Consider the following 18,725-nt stretch of genomic DNA (forward strand, 5'->3'; position numbering starts at 1 on the left):
GATTAGAGGAATTATTGCACTCGCCAAGATCTTAGAGAACTCAAGAGGAAATGCCTATAGTTCACATAATTCTTGATATGTTTTTCGAACTCAGCATAAGGGCATAAAAAATATAATTGATTTTCTGGAATATACAAATTTTAAATAAATATTTTTTTTATAAATTTATTCAAACTTGGGTACTTCGACATTAAAACGACATATTAATTTCCAAAGCACTTTAAAAAGTTAAATTATTTTTATGTTTATAATTGTGGCAATTAAGAGATTAAAATTTAAAACATTTTTTTTTTTATTTGAGACAATCAATTTTAGAATCAATCTTTTTATTTTAAGAAAATTTATTACATATATAAAAAATATATACAAACAGTTTTGTAAAGAAACTTTTTTTTAGTTGCATAACCTTACATATTTTAATCAGTTAAGAAGGTAAAAAACGTTTTTATTTAAGAAACTTTATGCTCCCTCTTTTAATAAAGTATTGAAACCACAAAACTCTTACCTATTTAATATCAGTTTTGAAAGCCTAGAGCAATTCCCCTCTTTTTCCTACAAAGCAGGAAATGCTCTCGACTCGAATTTTTCCACTATTTCCTCTTCGTCTTCTCAGTGTGGTTTCGCATTGTCAGTTCTCTGGGGCCAAGTGAATTTTTTTATGGTCGCGGGACAGGAAAAGATTGAGACTCAAGGTCAGCTGAAGTAAACCGCATCGTTGTTTCTCGCTTTTTTCTTGCCACTAATTTACAGCTGAGATGATCCGCAGAGCTGTTAGTTAACGATAATAATTTTGTAGATTTTTTACGTCGTGTTATGCTTATGTATAGAAAAGTCGCGTTAAAAACTATCGAGTGGGTGGTTAATAAAAGATCACCTTAGCAAGCAAATATTTTGTGACATAAAAGATATAAAAAACAATTTTTTCTTTAAACAAGATTGAAAGCAAACTATCGTAAAAACTAATCAATGATGTTTTGGCGTTTGGGAAGCAGTTACTCGTTTCACATTGTTTGGATGACTTATCTAAACCCTTGACTCCACTGTCTGGTCATAAAAAACCATCCAAAGTGCAGCAGAAAAAGCAGCTAAGGCAATACTTTAAGACCGAACAAGTTAATTGGGAATTAAATTAAATCTTTTAATTGTATGCAAATCTGAGATTGACGTAGGTTCTTATACACAGTCAATTTTTGTACCACTTGCCCACTTTTATGCCAACGATTCTGTAGTGCTCATATTTTTGTAAATTTATGTCGTAATTGCATTCCTGTTATTGTCGACGTATTTGTTAACTGCATGGTCGCTGATGGAAAGTGTGGAACACTATTAAAAAGGGTAACAACAAAACAAAATCAAAATTATGTTTTATAGGACATTATCAAAACGACTCGATTTGTGTTCTTGTCAGAGTCTTGAGGCAATTAGGCCTGCCATAACTCGTCAAAACAAAACTTGAACTTCAGCCTGTTGGCACCTTGAGCCTGTGTGATATCTGGTAATTGCCAGCATCAATTTTATTACTCATACGCTGCGTTGTCGCTCTGGCTGCTGAGTGCTGAATGCTGAGTGCTGCGTGTGCTTAGCATTAGTTCTGGGACCGAGAAAAACTAATGCTCGCCGTGTGTGACATTGTAAGAAAATGCAGTTGCACTTGGTGCTGCCAACTAAAGATGCGAGTCGCGATGAGTTGACATGAGAGGAAAACGTTTAGTTGACATCAAATGCATTTGTATGTATTTTGCTGCTAAGATTTCCAGTTCACCATGAAGCGGGACGCAGCTGGCTCGGAGTCTCATGGTCGCGTTTTTGAACCATTTTTGCCAAGAGCAGGAGCGAGAGAGCTGGCCAAAACCCGTTGAGCAACATTCAGTGGTCGCCGCTTTTGGCCAGACGGATGACGGACGGCCAGTAACCTTGACCCGGTTCTACATCTAGCCTTAGGCTCGGCCCCGCCGCCTTCTAACCTCCATTCGAGCTTGACTACAACTGGCCTTTTAGATACTCCCTGTTGGCTCAGCTTTTAGACAGACACAGAACCTAATTAGCATTTCCGCTCGTTCGCTTTAGCTGTTCTTGTCAGTGTGGGATTTCCACAAGGAGACTGTTGCTCCTTGGAAAACCTAATTAAAAGTGCTCCTTGAACTCGCTGCCTGAAAGGCTTCAACACGGATTAATGCCTCCGGTTGCCAGCTTCCAGTTAACACTTTAAGTCTTCCGTCAGCAAGTCAAGTTGATGGTGAGGGCAGCAAGAGCCTGCCATCAAGACGCCAAAGTTTTCAATTAGACAATTTTCTCATTTACATTTCAAATGGATTCGTTGCGCCACTTGCGACCGTTTGGCTCTATCTTAATTGGTTTTTATGGCGGAGTTTTCGGCCAGGAAACGGATCTAGGCGGTACTTTCTGCCATTCTATCATTCGGTTGGCTTAAAATATTAAAGTTGCCAAGAGCTTATGTAAATTGTCATCGAAACTCGCGTTCCCCTCAAGAGAACAAATTGAATTGAACGTATTAAAGGTATTAAGGGATGAATAAAAATAGTTGTTATCAAAATTGGAACTCCTGTAGCTCTTCACCTTATAACTTTAGCTCAACTATGTTAGGGCGACTTGGCCAACCACCCTTGCTTCAATGCAGCACAACCAACTGTTGCCGCCTACCTGCAAAATGGTTGTCATGACACTTGACGCTAAACAACTAAAGGTCACCATGGTAATCCCGGCAAGCGACCACAACAAAGGACTTTCAAGTCAATTTTCCATTCACTAACAAAGTGCTTGGCAAAAATGTTGCATCAGGGAATTATTCTGCGAGAGGGACATGTTACCAGGACAATTTACAATCTGGTAACCGTAAAACAATCTCACATTAAATATATACACACTTAAGGACGTCGTCCTGCAGATCAAAGACAAACGCTACGAGGATGTGATCGAGTGCATAACCAATATCGGTGAGGCGGCCAACACGAGGGCGGGGCTCTCGACCCTGGGACATTGCTACTACCACGCCCAGAAATACGAGGAGGCGGCCACCTGCTACGAGCAGCTCTGCCAGCTGGCCCCCAAGGAAGCCAAGTACAGGTTCGTTGAAAAATGCCAAACAACTGTGCATGCTTTTTGGGTTTGTTTACAAAAGAACATTTTGTAAATATATATACTGAGGGAAAAAACATGGTCTTAATTCTTCATTAATAACCGATTTGGCTTAAATTTCACAGCGGCGCATGGGGTCTGGAGAAAAAAATGCATTACCTTTGGCTCCATTCATTAATATCGTCAGTCCTAAACCAGCTTATCCTTTTCAGATTCTACTATGCACAGTCTCTGTATCAGGCTGGCATCTTCTCTGAAGCCCTGCGGGTGCTTAAGCAAATTGGAGATCAGGAGGATGAGCTCCGGGAGCACTGTCTCCAGCTGCAGAGTGCGATTCTCTACTCCAGCGAGGACTTTGCTGGGGCGCAGAGCCTGCTCAATCAGCGGGCAGGGGGCACTGCGGATACGCTTAACGACGAGGGATGTCTACTTTTCCAGGCGGATCAGCACGAGGCAGCGGTGCAGCGATTCCAGGCGGCCCTTCAAGTGGGTGGCTTTAATCCACTGGTGGCCTACAATGTGGCCCTGGCTCACTTCCACAGAAAACAGCGGGCCCAAGCTCTGGACTATACCTCGGAGATTGTGGAGAGGGGAATGCGAAACCATCCGGAGCTGGGAATTGGCGCCCAGGTGGATATTCCCGACATCGGTGCCCGGAGTGTGGGAAACCCCATCACCATGGCCATGTCGGGCATTACTCAAGCGCTCAATTTGAAGGCAGCCCTGGAGTTTCAGGACGGCAATGAGGAGGCGGCCAGGGATGCCCTCCTGGACCTGCCGCCACGAGCTGAAAGCGAACTAGATCCGGTCACGTTGCACAACATGGCCCTGACCGATGTCCAGGGTCCGGTGGCCGGTCTAAGAAAGCTGGCGTTCCTTCTCGAGCTGGGTGCTCCCTCCTGCCCCAAGGAAACGTTCGCCAACATTCTATTGATCTGCTGCAAACACGAGCTCTACGAAACTGCTGCCGATATTTTGGCCGAGCACACAGACCTCACCTACAAGTATCTGTCGCAGTATCTGTACGAGCTGCTGGATGCCCTCATAACCGCACAAACCAGTGCCGAGTTGGCCGAGAAGAAGCTGGGCACTCTGGCCTCTAGTCTGGCCGGCAAGTTGCGCAGCTTGGCCGCCAAGGTCCAGGAAGTGAGGGCCACCAATGAGCAGCAGGCACTCAGAGACGCCCTCAAGGACTACGAACAGGCACTGGAACTGTAAGTTTACCTTAAACCACATCAACAATATTTTAATTTTGAAGAGTTTATTTATAAGACTAAATCATATAGCTGTCAAAAAAACAACGATTTTTAACTTCTTGCTTTTTAAATATGTTCACATTAAAATTAATTCATCTTCGGCTTGCCAAAGTTGACATCCTTTCTTGTTGTAGTATTAAATTTAAATTAAAGTTTTTCTGTTAAATAAAATTTTTGTTTATTTTAATTAAAATTTATTTTATAGTTATCTGCCTGTTGTAATGGCTAGAGCCTGGATTTCCTGGCGCGATGATGACTTCGTGGGAGCCGAAAGGGAATTCCATTCGAGTGCGGAGTTCTGTTCGGAGAACTCCATTTGGCGGCTGAATGCAGGACATGTGCTCTTCATGCAAGGCGACAAATACAACGAAGCGGCTGCCTTTTATGAACCCATCGTCCGGCAGCACTCAGATGATGTGAGATTAAACCATTCAAGTCATCCGCACAGATATTTCCAATTTGAATGCTCGGTATTTTAAGCCAACACGGCTATGTTGCATATAGCAGCGCAGGTGTTTAAAATAAGATCCAGAAAGTAGACACATAAAATTTATTTTTATTGATTTAGGTATATTTTTAGAAACTTAATTAAGTCCATTTAATTGTTTTTTAACCATATATTAAGCCAAAGTTGATCAATTAGGGTATGTTTACACCATCTGAGGATCTTAAGTCCTGTAGATTGAGGTAAAATTTTGTCTGGACAATACCGGGTATCTAAGCGTCGGTACACTCGACTGCACCATCTCTGGTGGTTTCCAATTTTAATCTGCAATCTCCATCCCAATCCCAAACAGATCATGTCCGTTTCGGCAGCGGTGCTGGCCAACCTTTGCGTATCCTACATCATGACATTCCAGAACGAGGAAGCCGAGGAGCTGATGCGCAAAGTGGAAAAGGCCGAGGAGCTGAAGGGCAATCTGGGCAAGCAATACCACCACCTGTGCATTGTCAATCTGGTGGTGGGCACTCTGTACTGTGCCAAGTCCAACTACGAGTTCGGTCTATCCCGCATTGCCCATGCCCTGGAGGGCGGGTCGGGGAACCGACTGTATGCCGACACCTGGCTGCACGTGAAGCGATGTATCCTGGGGCTCCTAACCGGCATGGCCAAGCAGAACATCATCCTGCCGTATGCCACAGTGCAGGAGGTCCTCAACTTTCTGCGATTTTGCGAAGCGTACGGCCTCTTTACGCCGGCCAACATTTTTGCAGCCACCGAACAGGTGCCGGAGGAACCACTTACCATCGGACTGGAGGCCAGGAAGTTGCGACTTCTAATGATTAGGCTAAGCGAATATGATAGCTATTAGGTAAGGTTATTAGTTAAAAAAAAAATAAACAAAACAAAGAACTAATATTTATAAAAATTGTATTTCTTTTTGTCGATCATTTTTGTTTTGTCACAAAATTGTATATCAGAAGCTTTATATGTTAAAGGTGAAATCGTCACGACATTTTTACATCGTTAAGAGGTGATTCGATTTGATTGCCAAACAACCTGATTATTAAGTTATAATTCTGTTTTTACAGTAACACATTATGTAGTGTATGAAAAGTAAGAAAGATCATCACTGCTCAAAAATGTATTAACAAAGTGTGATTAGATCTAAACCAAATACAAAATTGCCCCGGGATCAACTAGGCTTGGCTCTGTAACAGCAGGGATTCTTCAAGGAACTCATGACAATGTGAATAGGAAAAATCAGGTGGATAATAAATATAAATAGCAAGTGGAAGAGCAAAAATCTGTTGTCATAAATCACATTAATGGCAGATTTTCATCAGGCAGGTTAGCACAGGCAGGAAGTGGATTGTATGCCAATCTATTGACAAAGAACCAGGGGAGCACGTGCTAACCGGGGTGAACTGCCTCCCCATTTATCCACTTCTTCCCACCCCAAAAACCGTTCTGCTCGGCGGGCACGTGAGCACTCACGCATTCGATTTGACAACGTGTTTATGTCGCAGCTCAATTCCGCATTGACAGCCTCATCGACAACATCATCATCGTCATCAATGGGACAACAAAAAAAAAGCAAAAACAAGAAAGATAAATTCGGCAAGCCGAAGCTTATATACCCTTGCAGCTATTACAAAAATTATATATTCTTTGCATTGAACATTGAAACTCAATTGTTTGAGCGTTCCTATGCCAGCTGTATTAAACCGATTTTCGATTTGAACAAATTTAAAAAAGTAATTCTGAAATAGAGAAGCTAAAGTTTTGTTCATTTATTTTCTTAATATTCAAATTTTTTTCCATTTGAGCTATATGATAAAGTCATATAATTTTAATAAACTGTAAATCGTAATTACTTTATTTCGAACACCTAAAAAAAAATTAAAAAACAGCAAAGATATATTTTTTTTCGTGTTTCTTGCACATGTTACGCTATATACTAACTGCAACAGGAAAACAACTTTTGGAAAAGTTTCGTGCAGACAGCTTTAAAATTTACAGAAGATAGAAAAAGATAGCTCGAATACATGATTCTTTGTATTTTCATTTATTTTCAGAAGTTATATTGTCTATCTACGGGCGATTTCTTAACTGGCATAAAAATAAATCCCTAAGACCTGCAAATATACAATTTTGTTGAGATCACGGTATTCTTTGTGGGAGTAGGTGCAGCACTTAAACTGAAACTTTCTTGTTCATAGAGATATAATCATACTTAACCTCAAATTTATTCCCCAACAAAGGATATATTTGAATTTATTTATTTTTAAATATTTTTTTCAAATAACAGATACCTCTATTCTCTATGAGTTAGTAGAATGGCAAAAAAAACCATAACAAGCACTTTAAGCTGCTATTCTGTCCTGTGGCAAGCCTATCAGCAACCCCATTCCTTTCATCATCCTGCTCCTCGCCCCATTTCCATCACCATCAGCATTGATGTTGTCATTATACTCATCGACATCCTCCTTGTCATTACGCGACGCATACGAAAAAAGTGGAGGAACATACTATATACAACATGAAAACACTTGTCATTAACACAAACAGACAGAAGCTCTCGCCCTCACACAAACACGCGAAAAACTCGCACTTTTATACACAGACTTGGGGATAAAGAATGGCGCCTGCAATGGTCTACAAAGGAAGATAGTAACACCTTTTTGCGATGGAATTTTTTAATACCCTGACGGAAAGGGGAGAACTTCAGATCTTATCTAAAGGTTATGGGCTAACTTTTAATTTGTTTAATTTCATTTGAAATTATTAGAAGTGCTAAAATAAATTGTAAACTAGCAAAAAAAAATGTATAATTATTTTTTAAAGGTACGAAACCAAATATTATTGGGAATAAAGTATAATAATTACCTAAGAACTAGAATTATAAAAGTTTATATCCAGGTAAACCATTTCCAATATATATGTATATTAAACTGCCAAAGAGTATGTCGGTGTCGTTACACAAAAATAAATTAACGAATCTTAGGTGGACTTTTTTAGCTCTCTCATATTTTCTCCGTCGCCGTCAAGTGTTGCTCATTTTGTTTTACTTTAACAAGTTTGTTGTTCGTTGCTTGTTAGCCGCCTTTTGTTGATGCCTCCTACTCGCTCTTGTTTATCCTTAATCCTTCTTCTCTTTCTGTCCTATTCCAATTCAGTCAGTGCATTTCAACTTTGCCCTAATACTTCATGACCCCCGCTTTTCCCTTTAAACCCCCGACCCATGCGTCGATTGTTAATATGCTTTTCAATGCAAAAGTTAAGTTGTGCTTTTTTGGCTGGGGCTGGGCAACTCCAACCAAATTTTGCCTGTCACTCAAACTGATTTTCCAAGCAATTTAAAGCAGCAAACATGGACCCACAAGCACATAAATATGTATTTTTCCAAATGTTCTGGCTGACTTCTTTAACGCAAACCTGTCGTTGCCATCGTGCTAGGCTTAAAAACGGAACGATGCTAAATGCTTGATGTCGAAATTTTCATACACTTTTAGCTATGTATTACTAAATAATAACAGGTACCTCTGGAAATCTGAAAGAGGTATCTTGGTTGTTTTAAAACCAAACCAAAAGCATTTGCACTCAAAACTAGAGCTTATGTCACCTTCGCAGAAAACGCATAAGTTTCATCCTCAATAATAAAAAAATGTTGATGTTAAGCGGCCAGAGACGTTCAATATATTTTATTGTCTACCTTATTTTCCAAATTGCAACAATCGACATGTAGTACCCACGGAAAAACTAGGTCTCTGTGTCTAATACACTTTTTATTCATCCATGAATTCTTTCGACCCATTATTCCGCTTTTGTCGACAAATTTACCCAAATTTTTGCCCTGCGGCTGACTAGGACAGTTTTCGCAAGAGGTAGTGTAAAAGAAGGGAAAAAAACAAAAGCATCCAAAAAGAAAAAATCTAAGAACTTTACTTGCCCATGTTTCAGTGTGTTGCCCACTCGCAACACTGATTTTCGGTTTCTGGTTTCAGTTGCGAGTCCCAAGACAAGAAGTTGTCTAAACATCTGCAGATGCATGTCGACATTGTGTTTGTGATTTTGATCGCATGTTCTGCTGACGTCAAACGCGCCTGCTATACGAGTCTTGTGGGAACAATCCCAACGGAGCAAGTCATTGGTCACATCATCTAGGCAACACAAAAGTACCGAATTTTATGATTGTGCCCGTTTTGAACGGGACAAAATTAAACGTAGTCATAAGCAGACTTATAAAATAGTTATGCTTGAGTAAAAATTATATATTTTTTTGTTTAATGTTCAATTAAAATTATTTGGAATATCCATTATTTTAGACCATAGTAAGCCCAAGCCAAAAACCCACACGACCCTTCAAAAGAACCACGAAAAAAAAGTTGTAAGGACCAATAGGTTACTCAAAAAAGTTACAATAAATACGCATGTTGCTTATTAAAAGGTATTTTCGGTGAAATTGATCTAACATTTAACATTTTTCTACATTTATTCTACTTCACCACGACCATTTTAAACTAAAAAAATATTATGCCTGTCCTGCCGAAAATTGTGTGCGGTGCTTGCTTCGCTTCTTTTTCGAGCGCTTCTGTTTGCTGCAGTTTTGCTCGATTTGCGGCAAATTAAGTTGGCCTGGCCAGCAGACCATGCCCGCCCATTGGAGCACACCCCACGCCCAATTTTTGTGCTGTGCATTGTTCACGACGTCGTCTGGTTCGGGGTATTGGGTCTGGGGAACTGGGGTCTGGGGTATGGGCTCTGGGGTATGGGCTCTGGCTGCTGCCCAAAAATGCAATAAAATTAAATGTTTTTGTGTAAAAACTTTATGACTTTGTGTTTATGTTCGCAACACGCTTGACTCTCGCAGCACTCTCCGTCCAAGTTTTCTGCGTTGTTTTTTGGACTTTTGGTTGGACGCCTGGCCTGCTTTAGTTTCTGTGGCTGATTGGCAATTGTTTTTGCTGTGGCTGCTCTTCTTGGCGATGACGATGGTTGTGCTGTAGTAGTGGCACTGCCGCTTCGCATGTGTTGACAGTAATTAATTTAACTGGCATAAATGAAATTTATATGAGCAACACATTTTGCGATACTTTGACAGACGCATGTTTGCCTGGCATCGTTGCCAGTTTTGGAAAATGTTTTCCAAAAAACTGGAAACAGAAACTAGATAACTTAAGCATTAAGTTTACGTCTTAGGAATCGCTAGGTAACCAGAATAAGCCTGTAATGAGTGCATATTTCTTTTATATCGCATATTTATAAATTTATAGATTGTTTTAAAATATATATATAGATATATAGTTTCGAAAATATAGATTATTCTGGTCACTAACATTAGAATAAGCAATATTTACATATTCACCGTTTTGTGTCTGTTACTTCTGGTTATCTAAAATCAAACATAAGTTAACATATTTTTTTGGTATTTCCGTTTAAAATTGATTATCTTAGTAATTGTATTCATGGAATTTTCAAAATATATGTGTAATATCATTAATCTCCTTCTCTGTTATCCCTTTGGTAATACAATTTATTGACTTTATCTTATCATCATATGAACTGGATCAGTCTCAAACGGAGCATAAAGACATAACTCAAGTAATTCCATACTCCAGACTTAATACGGTTTCACTTTTTGTCATCGGCAATGTTTTAGCTTCTTCGGATGCCGCAGTTCTCATTTTTTCACCGATATCGAAGGCTGGAGAAATCATCGAGTGGCAAGCACGTTCGCCCTTCAATTGAGGGGCGTGCAAAATGCATCATAAAATTCAAATATAAAGTATAATTTTTGAAAGCTCACGCTTTTTGACAACATCATTGAAGAGTGTCCAGAGGTGTGTCCAACTTAATACTCAAAATTATGAGTCTGCAGGCTGGCATTCCATAAACACCCGGCCGAGCAAAAGTAATTAACTTAATATCGCTGTAAAAAAAAACTTTTTGGCCCAACTGTCGTAAAATAAAAACAAATTGGAGAAGAGGAAAATCCAATGAAGCCTCAAAGTGCAATAATGATGTACAATTTATCCGGCCGAACAACCCAAAAAGTTTTAATTTATAACTGACCTACTATATCTTTCTGTCCTCGCTATCTCTATTAACCGGCATAGCTCGAATCAGTTTGTCATGTGGAAAAACTATTTATATCTCGGGCAAAGAGGATTCACAACTCTCGCGATTGATTCACCCAGTGAACTTCCGCAGCCAACGAGCAAACAAAAAGTTTACGCTTCATAGCACAAATTGAATAAATCATTTGACGTTGGTATGCAGTCAAGTTAAGAGGAAGGGAGGGTGGAAAAACATGGGCCAAAGTTCATGGGTTCACATAATTGTTGCGCAAAATAGACCAAAAATAAAATCCCCATCCAGAAGCGCAAAAATCAGCGGCAGGAGGCGACCAATCTGAACAGATTTTAATTGAAAATATATAATTTATGCTGTTTAATGCACCGAAGAGTGAAGCTTCCATAATTAAAAAGAGTTGTAGAAGTTTTGGAGCTTTTGACATTGAAAAATATGATAGGTAAAATGACTTTAATAATCGGACTCACCAAAAAATTAATTAATTAATGTTTTTATTAACATACTAGTTGTCTTAAAAAACAAACTGCGCGTGTCTTAGATAAAACCAGACTTTTACAATTTTTAAAAAATATTTTCCATAGAACCATTTCTTAACCGAAAAATGTATTCCACCATTTGGTCTTTTTGTCGCAGCACGGCCACTGCGGGATTTTGCAGCGACGAGATGGACAGGCGCAGCAATTAGACCATACCTCAATCAGCTCCATCAAGATCAGCAGGATGGCTAACCAACTGGAGACAAGAGGCAGAGATGGAATCATTCTGGCGACTAAACTAATTATTTACAACTCGAGACCCAGACAAGTTTGAACCGTGTCGAATCACTGAACCAAATAGCGATGACATAACCGCATCAGCAGCAACAGTCGATGCAGATGAAAATAGCTGTTACAGAAATTGCACCGACCTGTTTAATATCGACAGACAACGGCAAAGTGCAATTGCGAATGTCCGTGCCCCGTTTCCGATTCCGATTCCCATTCCGCTGGACGTTTCCGTGATGGAATATGTACATGTAACAAGAAGCAAAAACAACAATTCGGTATGCAATTCTCTCGCATATAACAATACTCAACAAAAGTCGAATACATTCAGCAAACAGAAGCGAAACTTTGGAGGAATGCAGCACGTAAACTTTGACAATAATCAAAAGCGTTCGTTTTAAAACCCGCAACGAATTCATTAGCGAGCCTTTATTTATTAGCCACGATTCTTTAGTAGAGATCTTAGAACCATCACAAATGGTCCGGATCGTAGGGTTTTTTCAAGTATTGACTTTTAACAAAAATTGTAGTAATGCGCTTGATCTATTTAAGCTTATTAGTGACTGTTTCACTTATTATATGTTTTACTAATGTAGCGAAAGCTTGGCGTTTTCGCAGGGCTACGGTAAAGCCTTTGCTGACATCATTTGAAGTTAAAAAGTGCCCCGTAGTGAAGACCTTAAAGAATGTAGACAAAACCAAAGTAAGAAATAATGAAAGGCCTCAAGAAAATAAGCACTAACTTGCGTTTTGATTTAGTTATTAGGAGTTTGGTTTGCATACGCTACTACTCCTTTGGATTTGCCCGTCTATCAGCGACGCTGTGCGTCTTACAATGTTCAAAACAATCGTGAGTCCTGGACATCCTTAATATCCATATATAGGCTGAAAATATTTAATTATTTTAAAACTTTTTTTAAAGCATATTTTAACAAAAACATCTTGTATACGGACTATAATAGCATTGTTATTACCTACGCATGCAATTACAATGACATGACCATGATGTACAATGGTAAGTAAAATTTGTCAGTGACTTAGACATTAATAGTACCAGTTAATCGTAGTGTAAAAGGGTATATATTTTATTCGTTGAAAAGTGAACGGGTCGAGGTTTCGAAAAATATAAAAATCTAGAAATAAGGGATTTGACAAGTAGGTAAATATGTATTGATACATAATAATGGCACATTATTTCAGAATTAAGGATTTATTTTGTTAAAATCGGACAACGATCGAATAATTTAGCGGAAAATCATCATCAGCATCTCTATTTGCTAAACATATAGGCATAAAATTATCTTATTAAAAATAATTCGTTTTTCAGTTAAATTGCGTATTTTAACACGCACCCGTACTCCATTGGTGGACATCTTAAACAAGGCCCTTTTTTTCTTGGAGTCCATAGCATTTCCCACCGAAAAACTCGAGTTCCTTAAAGCGGAAGCCTTTTGCTTCGAGTGGTACATATTGAAATACCACCTAAAGGCCAGACCGGGAAGATTTAACGCCCCCATCAACCAAGTTTGGGATCACCGATGATGCTGCCGATGCCGATGGCGGTGACAGCATCCAATAATTGCATAACTATCGCTAATTATTACAACAACGTAAATGAGTGAAGGAGCTGCGGCGATGGAGAGGAAATCATACAACTTAATTAGTTCGGACTGGCCCTACCAAAATCAATTACCAACGACAGTTTCACTCGACTGATTGGGCCCTGTCTTTCAAGAAACCCAATTGTGCTGATTCCCGTGTCCTTGTCCCCAAATCCAATATAAATACGAAAGTACACTCAAAAGACAAAAAGGCTTTTTATCCTTTGTTTAAAAATTGTTTTCACATCACAAATGTTTGATTTATTAACATAAGTTAGTGCTGGTGAAATATTGTTTATCACATAAGTAGCATATTAAAAACTCAAATTACTTTTCACTTTTGGTTTTAAGTTTTTGGCAAAATAAATATAAATATAAATATTTTTTATTTGCCAACAATTCGTTGTGTCAGACATTAAAGTTAAGTAAAGTTAAGACATATTTTTTTTTTAAATAAAATTGAATTTGATGTATAAAGAGCTCATTACCTTGTATAAGCTTTGAAAACTAATGCGCAAGCAATTTGTAAAAGTGAAATTCAGAGCACGCCTGAAATATAATAATTTCGAAATAAATTTATGTTGCAAATATTCATTATGAAAAAAAATATTTTCTCTGCATATGCTGATAGACACATATGGAGAACAGGCACCCTCCTGGCATTAAATTGATGCCTTCCCCATTCTGGCGACGCTTCAATTCAATTTACCGATGGGGATTCATCCTCCCAAAAAAAAAGGAAACTTGGAAATTTCTATGGTCCCCGAAATGTGTGTCTCTGCCCATTTTCGTTTTCCCATTTTTTTTTTCGATCGGTTGCTTGGCTTCCCCTTCCCAATAGGCTTGGTCCAGGCTCAAATTGGCTTTGGCTCTGGGGCTCAGACGCTGGGCAATAAAATCAAACCCATACTGGGCCGCACTTGGCGTATGCGTAACTCGCAATTATCCCTCATTGAGTGGGCGTGTCCCCCCGGTATTTGGATGGGACTGGCATAATAGTCACTAGCCTGGGATAATTGTCATTGTCATGCGAATTTCGGGTCCGCAGGATATGAGAATTTCGCTTCCGGCTACAACAATTGGCCCCCGGCCAAAAACCCGGACAATCCAATTTTCGAATTTGAGTTTGCATTTGCATCTATCTTGCCGACTGGCCATATTTGCTGCTAATTTGTTTTGGCTCTAAGCGGCTTCCTCGACTGAGTTATCCGACAGTGACATTTTGTTTGTTTGCCATTGAAAGCGAATTTGAATTGCTGTAAGGCTTTTATAGTTAATTTGTTTGGTTCATAAATGAACGTCGAATTGCAGAACGTGTTGCATGAGTTTTGCCATTTCCAAAACGAAATCATTGTAGTTAGTTTGCAAATGTGAAGTGCACGCTTTCGAGATAGGAATCTAGATTGACAATGTTATCGTATTTGTCTTAGCCAAGAATTTCTCTGCCTGTGAGTCAGAATCGAGACTGACATTAGCTCGTTATCAGATTGCCGGATAGAAAATCTCTTGCAATTACATCTTACACTTGGCCAGGTGAGTAATAAGTTGTGTCTATTACAAAATTTTCTTAATTTATTCCGATTTGGTATTTACATTAAAAGTGTTGCTTACTGCTTCAATAATGAGTAACTAAAAAAGTACTGCAATAATTGAATATTTGGTATAATACCAAAAAAAAAAACAATCAAATCAAAAATATGTGTTAATTTTCACCTTTTTGTACTTTTTTTCTTACTTTATTACTTGAAAAATTGTGTGTCTTTCAACTGGACTAAATACTTATTTTCGCAATCTTGTACCTTACCTAGATCCAAAAGACTAGTACTATTGCCAACACTGACTAAGTAGCAACACCAACAGTCACAGCAGCAACATCAGGGCCTAAGTCTGTAGGAAAATCAATGTCAGACGGACAAATAGCAAAATTTGCAAGTGCAAAGCCCAAAACACCAGTAGAAAAAGAACATCAGTAGTTCGGCAAAAACAGCAGCAGCCACATCTGTTACGACAGCAGCAATTGTCATTTTAACAGAGGGCAGTTCAGCAATTGCACTGACAACAGCGACGTCGCCAAGAACACGAATGTTATACTATATATTATATAGAGAGGGGTTTATACATGTGCATATACATACATGGTTATAAGCCTAATTGATGCGCTCTTCTCGACTTTGCCTGCTTTTGTTGATCTTCTTGTTATATAGTTGAATGCTGTTGTTGCTGTTGTTGCTGGTGCTGCTGTAGCTGAAAGCTAAAGCAGTTATTCAATTTGATCTACGGGCAAACTGGCTGTTGTTGCCGTTGTTTTAGCCAATGCCTGTCCGTTGCCATTGTAACAATTTTATGGCTAGTACGTTTTTATTTCCACAGATTTCAGTGATTTTCTGTAGTCTTTTTTTTAACAAGCGCCGTTTTTTGTTTTTGTTTCTGTTGCCATGTATTTGTTTCAATTGCATGGAGCATTTAGCGATTTCAAGTTCAAATCACTTTTTATGGGGTTTATGTAATCACGTAAGCGTCATTTGTGAAACACATTTGCGAGAAGCAATCTACAAGTCGAGACGGGGCGACTGTGACTTCACTCAGAAAGACTCTCTTAATAGAGTTGCATTTAAATTAATGGCCCGAGATCTTGGATATCGAGATATACATATGTTACATACAAACATACAAACGAATACGAGTTAGCTGGCGCTTACCAAAACTCTTAATTAGCCGAAGAAGTTCTTTTCGGCTTGGTAAGTTCAGTGGGTTTGGTTTTTAGATGTTTTTTTCACTGCTGTTCGACTGGTTTCACCAGTTTCCGTTTCATTTCGATTTCGGTTTCGTTTTCGTTTCTTTCACGTCAAAGAACAAGAACAACAAGAAGATGAAGACGAGATGCTGAAGACGCCGCCAAAAGATCAGCGACAGCAAAACGACTGCGACAAAAAAAAATAATAAGAAAAAAACACGAAAACCATTTATTGATGTGATAATCTAAAGATCAAGGTCTTCCTTTTGCCATTTCAATAAATTTTGTTGTTGAGCTGCGTACATTTCGTGGACCCTCGAGTCGTTCAATCTTTGATTCCGTCGAAGCAGCAACGAAACTAGAATTCCGATCCAAAAGATGTAGTGTGGATTAGCGATAGGACAAACAGGAAGTGCTACACTGAAATAATTTCATTGTTGTGAATATCAATTACTATTACCATTTACTACATTTCTAAAATTTACTTAAAAACAAGAATGCAAGCAAACTTAGGCAAGTTGAAGTTTATATACCATGGCATCTTAATTTTGATTTATATGCGTATAGGTTTAAAAATATTGAAGCTATTATGGTTTTGATTTCACAATTCGTAAGGTTAATAAAAACTTCGTGAAATATTTAACTAAAAGCATTCCCGTTATAATATAATATCCAAAACAATAATTTCTGTGTACTTTCTGAATAGCTAAATAAAAAACCGAAAGTTTAGACAGTTAGAAGTGCAGCATAAGCCGAGGATTCAGTTTGGCTTTGGGAAACAGTCGTATTCCCAGCCGCTGCTCCCGACTCTCAGTTATGTAAACCATATGCTAAACTAATGTCGGTTGGTGCTGCTCGGCTGAATGGGGCAGAAGGGACAGAGGGGACCCGGGTTTGCAATTCAAATGCAGTTTGCAACTTGCTATTCATTGGGGGATTTTCTCGGATGCAACAACAGCAGCAGCAGCAGCAGCAGCAGCTGCGGAATCAGTGCAAGCAGCGATGAGTGATGATTTTGTTCCTTCATCCAGTGTCTCCCTCCCTTTGCCAGTACGAGGAGCCTAAAGACTATGAATTTATGACAGTGTTATGAGAACCGACATTTATATACTCTTAAGGGAGTCCGTAAATAAGTTTTATTTTTATTTTAATATAATTTATAATTGTGTCAGCTAATTAAATGAGTAAGGTAAAGTAAAAAGTAAAGTAAAAGGCTCTGCACTTAACGTGGCTTTCGGGGGCGATAATTATAAATGTTATGCGCTTCTAAATCAAAATTTATTTTCAATTACATAACTAGTTGTATAGAATATACATTGTTTTGCCATTTTGCTCAAGTAAAATAAATAAAATATTAATTTATATATATATTGGTCTTCTGGCAATTTATTTATTACAATTCATACAACACTCTTTAATCTTATTCCTCATTTGCAGAGTAAACCTACTCCATTTGTATGCCTACCTCATCGATCCTTAAGAATGATAAGCCCAAAGCACCCTCTTCCACTCTTGATAGGCAATTTTCCATACCCTGAAATGGAAAAATAGAGTGCCAGACAACAAATCCGAGTCAAGCTCGGAGGCAAACAAATAGTTACCCCAAACGAGCAAAGAGGAGAGTCAAATGCTCACACAAATATGTCACGCACAAACAGCAGCAACAACTGCAAAAAAAAAAACAAATAAAAACAATTCAAAGAAAATGTTTAAAAATTAAGTGTATGGAAAAAAGTAAAAGGAAATAGAACAAGGTTCGTCGGGTTCAAATGAGGCAAGCAAGAGGCACACAAACCAAAAGACAGCCACCGAGCCTAAGCCTCTTTTTTCTTTGCCCATCTGCTTGTGTCGAAGCAACAGAAGCAACAGCTTCGATGATAAGCAAAGCGTTACAAAAAGCAGAGCTTTCAAAGGGAAATCGAAACCGAATCGGAAACTTAGACAGAACAAGACCGACTGAAAAAATATGTTCAAGAGGGCGTCAAAGTTGACGCTTATCTGCGCCTCATTTGCCAAAGGCAGCAACAAAGGCCTCATCAATTCCAAAGGCCTCGACCGTCGGGAGCCAAAGATTGGACAGCTGACAGCAGACTGTGGAAAGAGCAAATAGATGGGTAGTATCCTAAAGCTAGGGAAACCATTACCAAAATGTTAAAAAGTGAAGCCGAGAAACCGACCTTTAGATACCCAAGTATGGGTAAAATTATAAGACTGGGAAAAATATATATTATTTGAATTAAATATTTCGACATATAGGAAGTAAAAAGATTATACTTATGAAAGTTTTTTAATTCAATTATGCATTTAAATAAGAACAGCTTCATTGTTATAGAATTTTATTAAACAAGTGGGCATGCAACAAATACGCAAGCACTTCATTCTTAAGGTATTATATTAATAACAGCAATTTATAAGTACTATACTTATGTAATGTTAAACAGCTTATACTATAGTACTTTACGAATACTAAAGTGGACGGGTCAATAATAATATAAAAGATTGATTCGAACCCGTTTAACCAAAATGCTGATACATATTTTATGCTCGAAAAATACCCAAATAAAGAGGTACCAAAGTTCACTCAACTTTCAACTCGTAATTTGTCATTGTGCCAGGCACTGTGAGTGGCCAACTGAAAGCGACCTCCCGACAGCTGCCACCGCCTTTCACTGCCCACTTTTCCCCAACGTAGCCCCCAGAATTTCCTCTGAACTGGCGCACAAAGTGTCCACCACC

General features: G+C 38.7%; 3 protein-coding genes and 2 long non-coding RNA genes across 5 annotated transcripts; 2 read left to right on the forward strand and 3 right to left on the reverse strand.

The window, feature by feature from the left end:
* The first annotated feature begins 2,726 nt into the window (after positions 1–2,726).
* On the forward strand, positions 2,727–5,714 carry LOC108138294 (tetratricopeptide repeat protein 30 homolog). The gene is made up of 5 exons (XM_017260450.2): positions 2,727–2,847; positions 2,906–3,084; positions 3,309–4,310; positions 4,558–4,768; positions 5,150–5,714. The coding sequence occupies exons 1-5, from the start codon at positions 2,788–2,790 to the stop codon at positions 5,663–5,665; spliced, it is 1,968 nt and encodes a 655-aa protein (XP_017115939.1). The 5' UTR covers positions 2,727–2,787; the 3' UTR covers positions 5,666–5,714.
* A 5,650-nt stretch (positions 5,715–11,364) lies between these two features.
* Positions 11,365–11,695, reverse strand: LOC121467872. The gene has a single exon (XM_041710472.1). It carries the CDS (start codon positions 11,649–11,651, stop codon positions 11,481–11,483), a length of 171 nt encoding a protein of 56 aa, XP_041566406.1. The 5' UTR covers positions 11,652–11,695; the 3' UTR covers positions 11,365–11,480.
* A 412-nt stretch (positions 11,696–12,107) lies between these two features.
* LOC108138058 lies at positions 12,108–13,826 on the forward strand. The gene is made up of 4 exons (XM_017260034.2): positions 12,108–12,357; positions 12,414–12,504; positions 12,577–12,669; positions 12,982–13,826. Exons 1-4 carry the CDS (start codon positions 12,187–12,189, stop codon positions 13,194–13,196), a joined length of 570 nt encoding a protein of 189 aa, XP_017115523.1. The 5' UTR covers positions 12,108–12,186; the 3' UTR covers positions 13,197–13,826.
* LOC121467865 lies at positions 12,227–15,646 on the reverse strand. Its single transcript, XR_005977887.1, has 3 exons — positions 15,391–15,646; positions 12,398–12,539; positions 12,227–12,332 (listed from the first exon to the last, which is right to left on the reverse strand). It is a non-coding gene; the product is annotated as an uncharacterized LOC121467865 (long non-coding RNA).
* Positions 15,647–17,420: 1,774 nt separating this feature from the next.
* On the reverse strand, positions 17,421–17,931 carry LOC121467880. The gene is made up of 3 exons (XR_005977897.1): positions 17,785–17,931; positions 17,591–17,656; positions 17,421–17,523 (listed from the first exon to the last, which is right to left on the reverse strand). It is a non-coding gene; the product is annotated as an uncharacterized LOC121467880 (long non-coding RNA).
* Positions 17,932–18,725: the final 794 nt, after the last annotated feature.

The sequence above is a fragment of the Drosophila elegans genome, unplaced genomic scaffold, assembly GCF_018152505.1.
Source record: "Drosophila elegans isolate 14027-0461.03 unplaced genomic scaffold, ASM1815250v1 contig_814, whole genome shotgun sequence".
NCBI lineage: Eukaryota > Metazoa > Arthropoda > Insecta > Diptera > Drosophilidae > Drosophila > Drosophila elegans.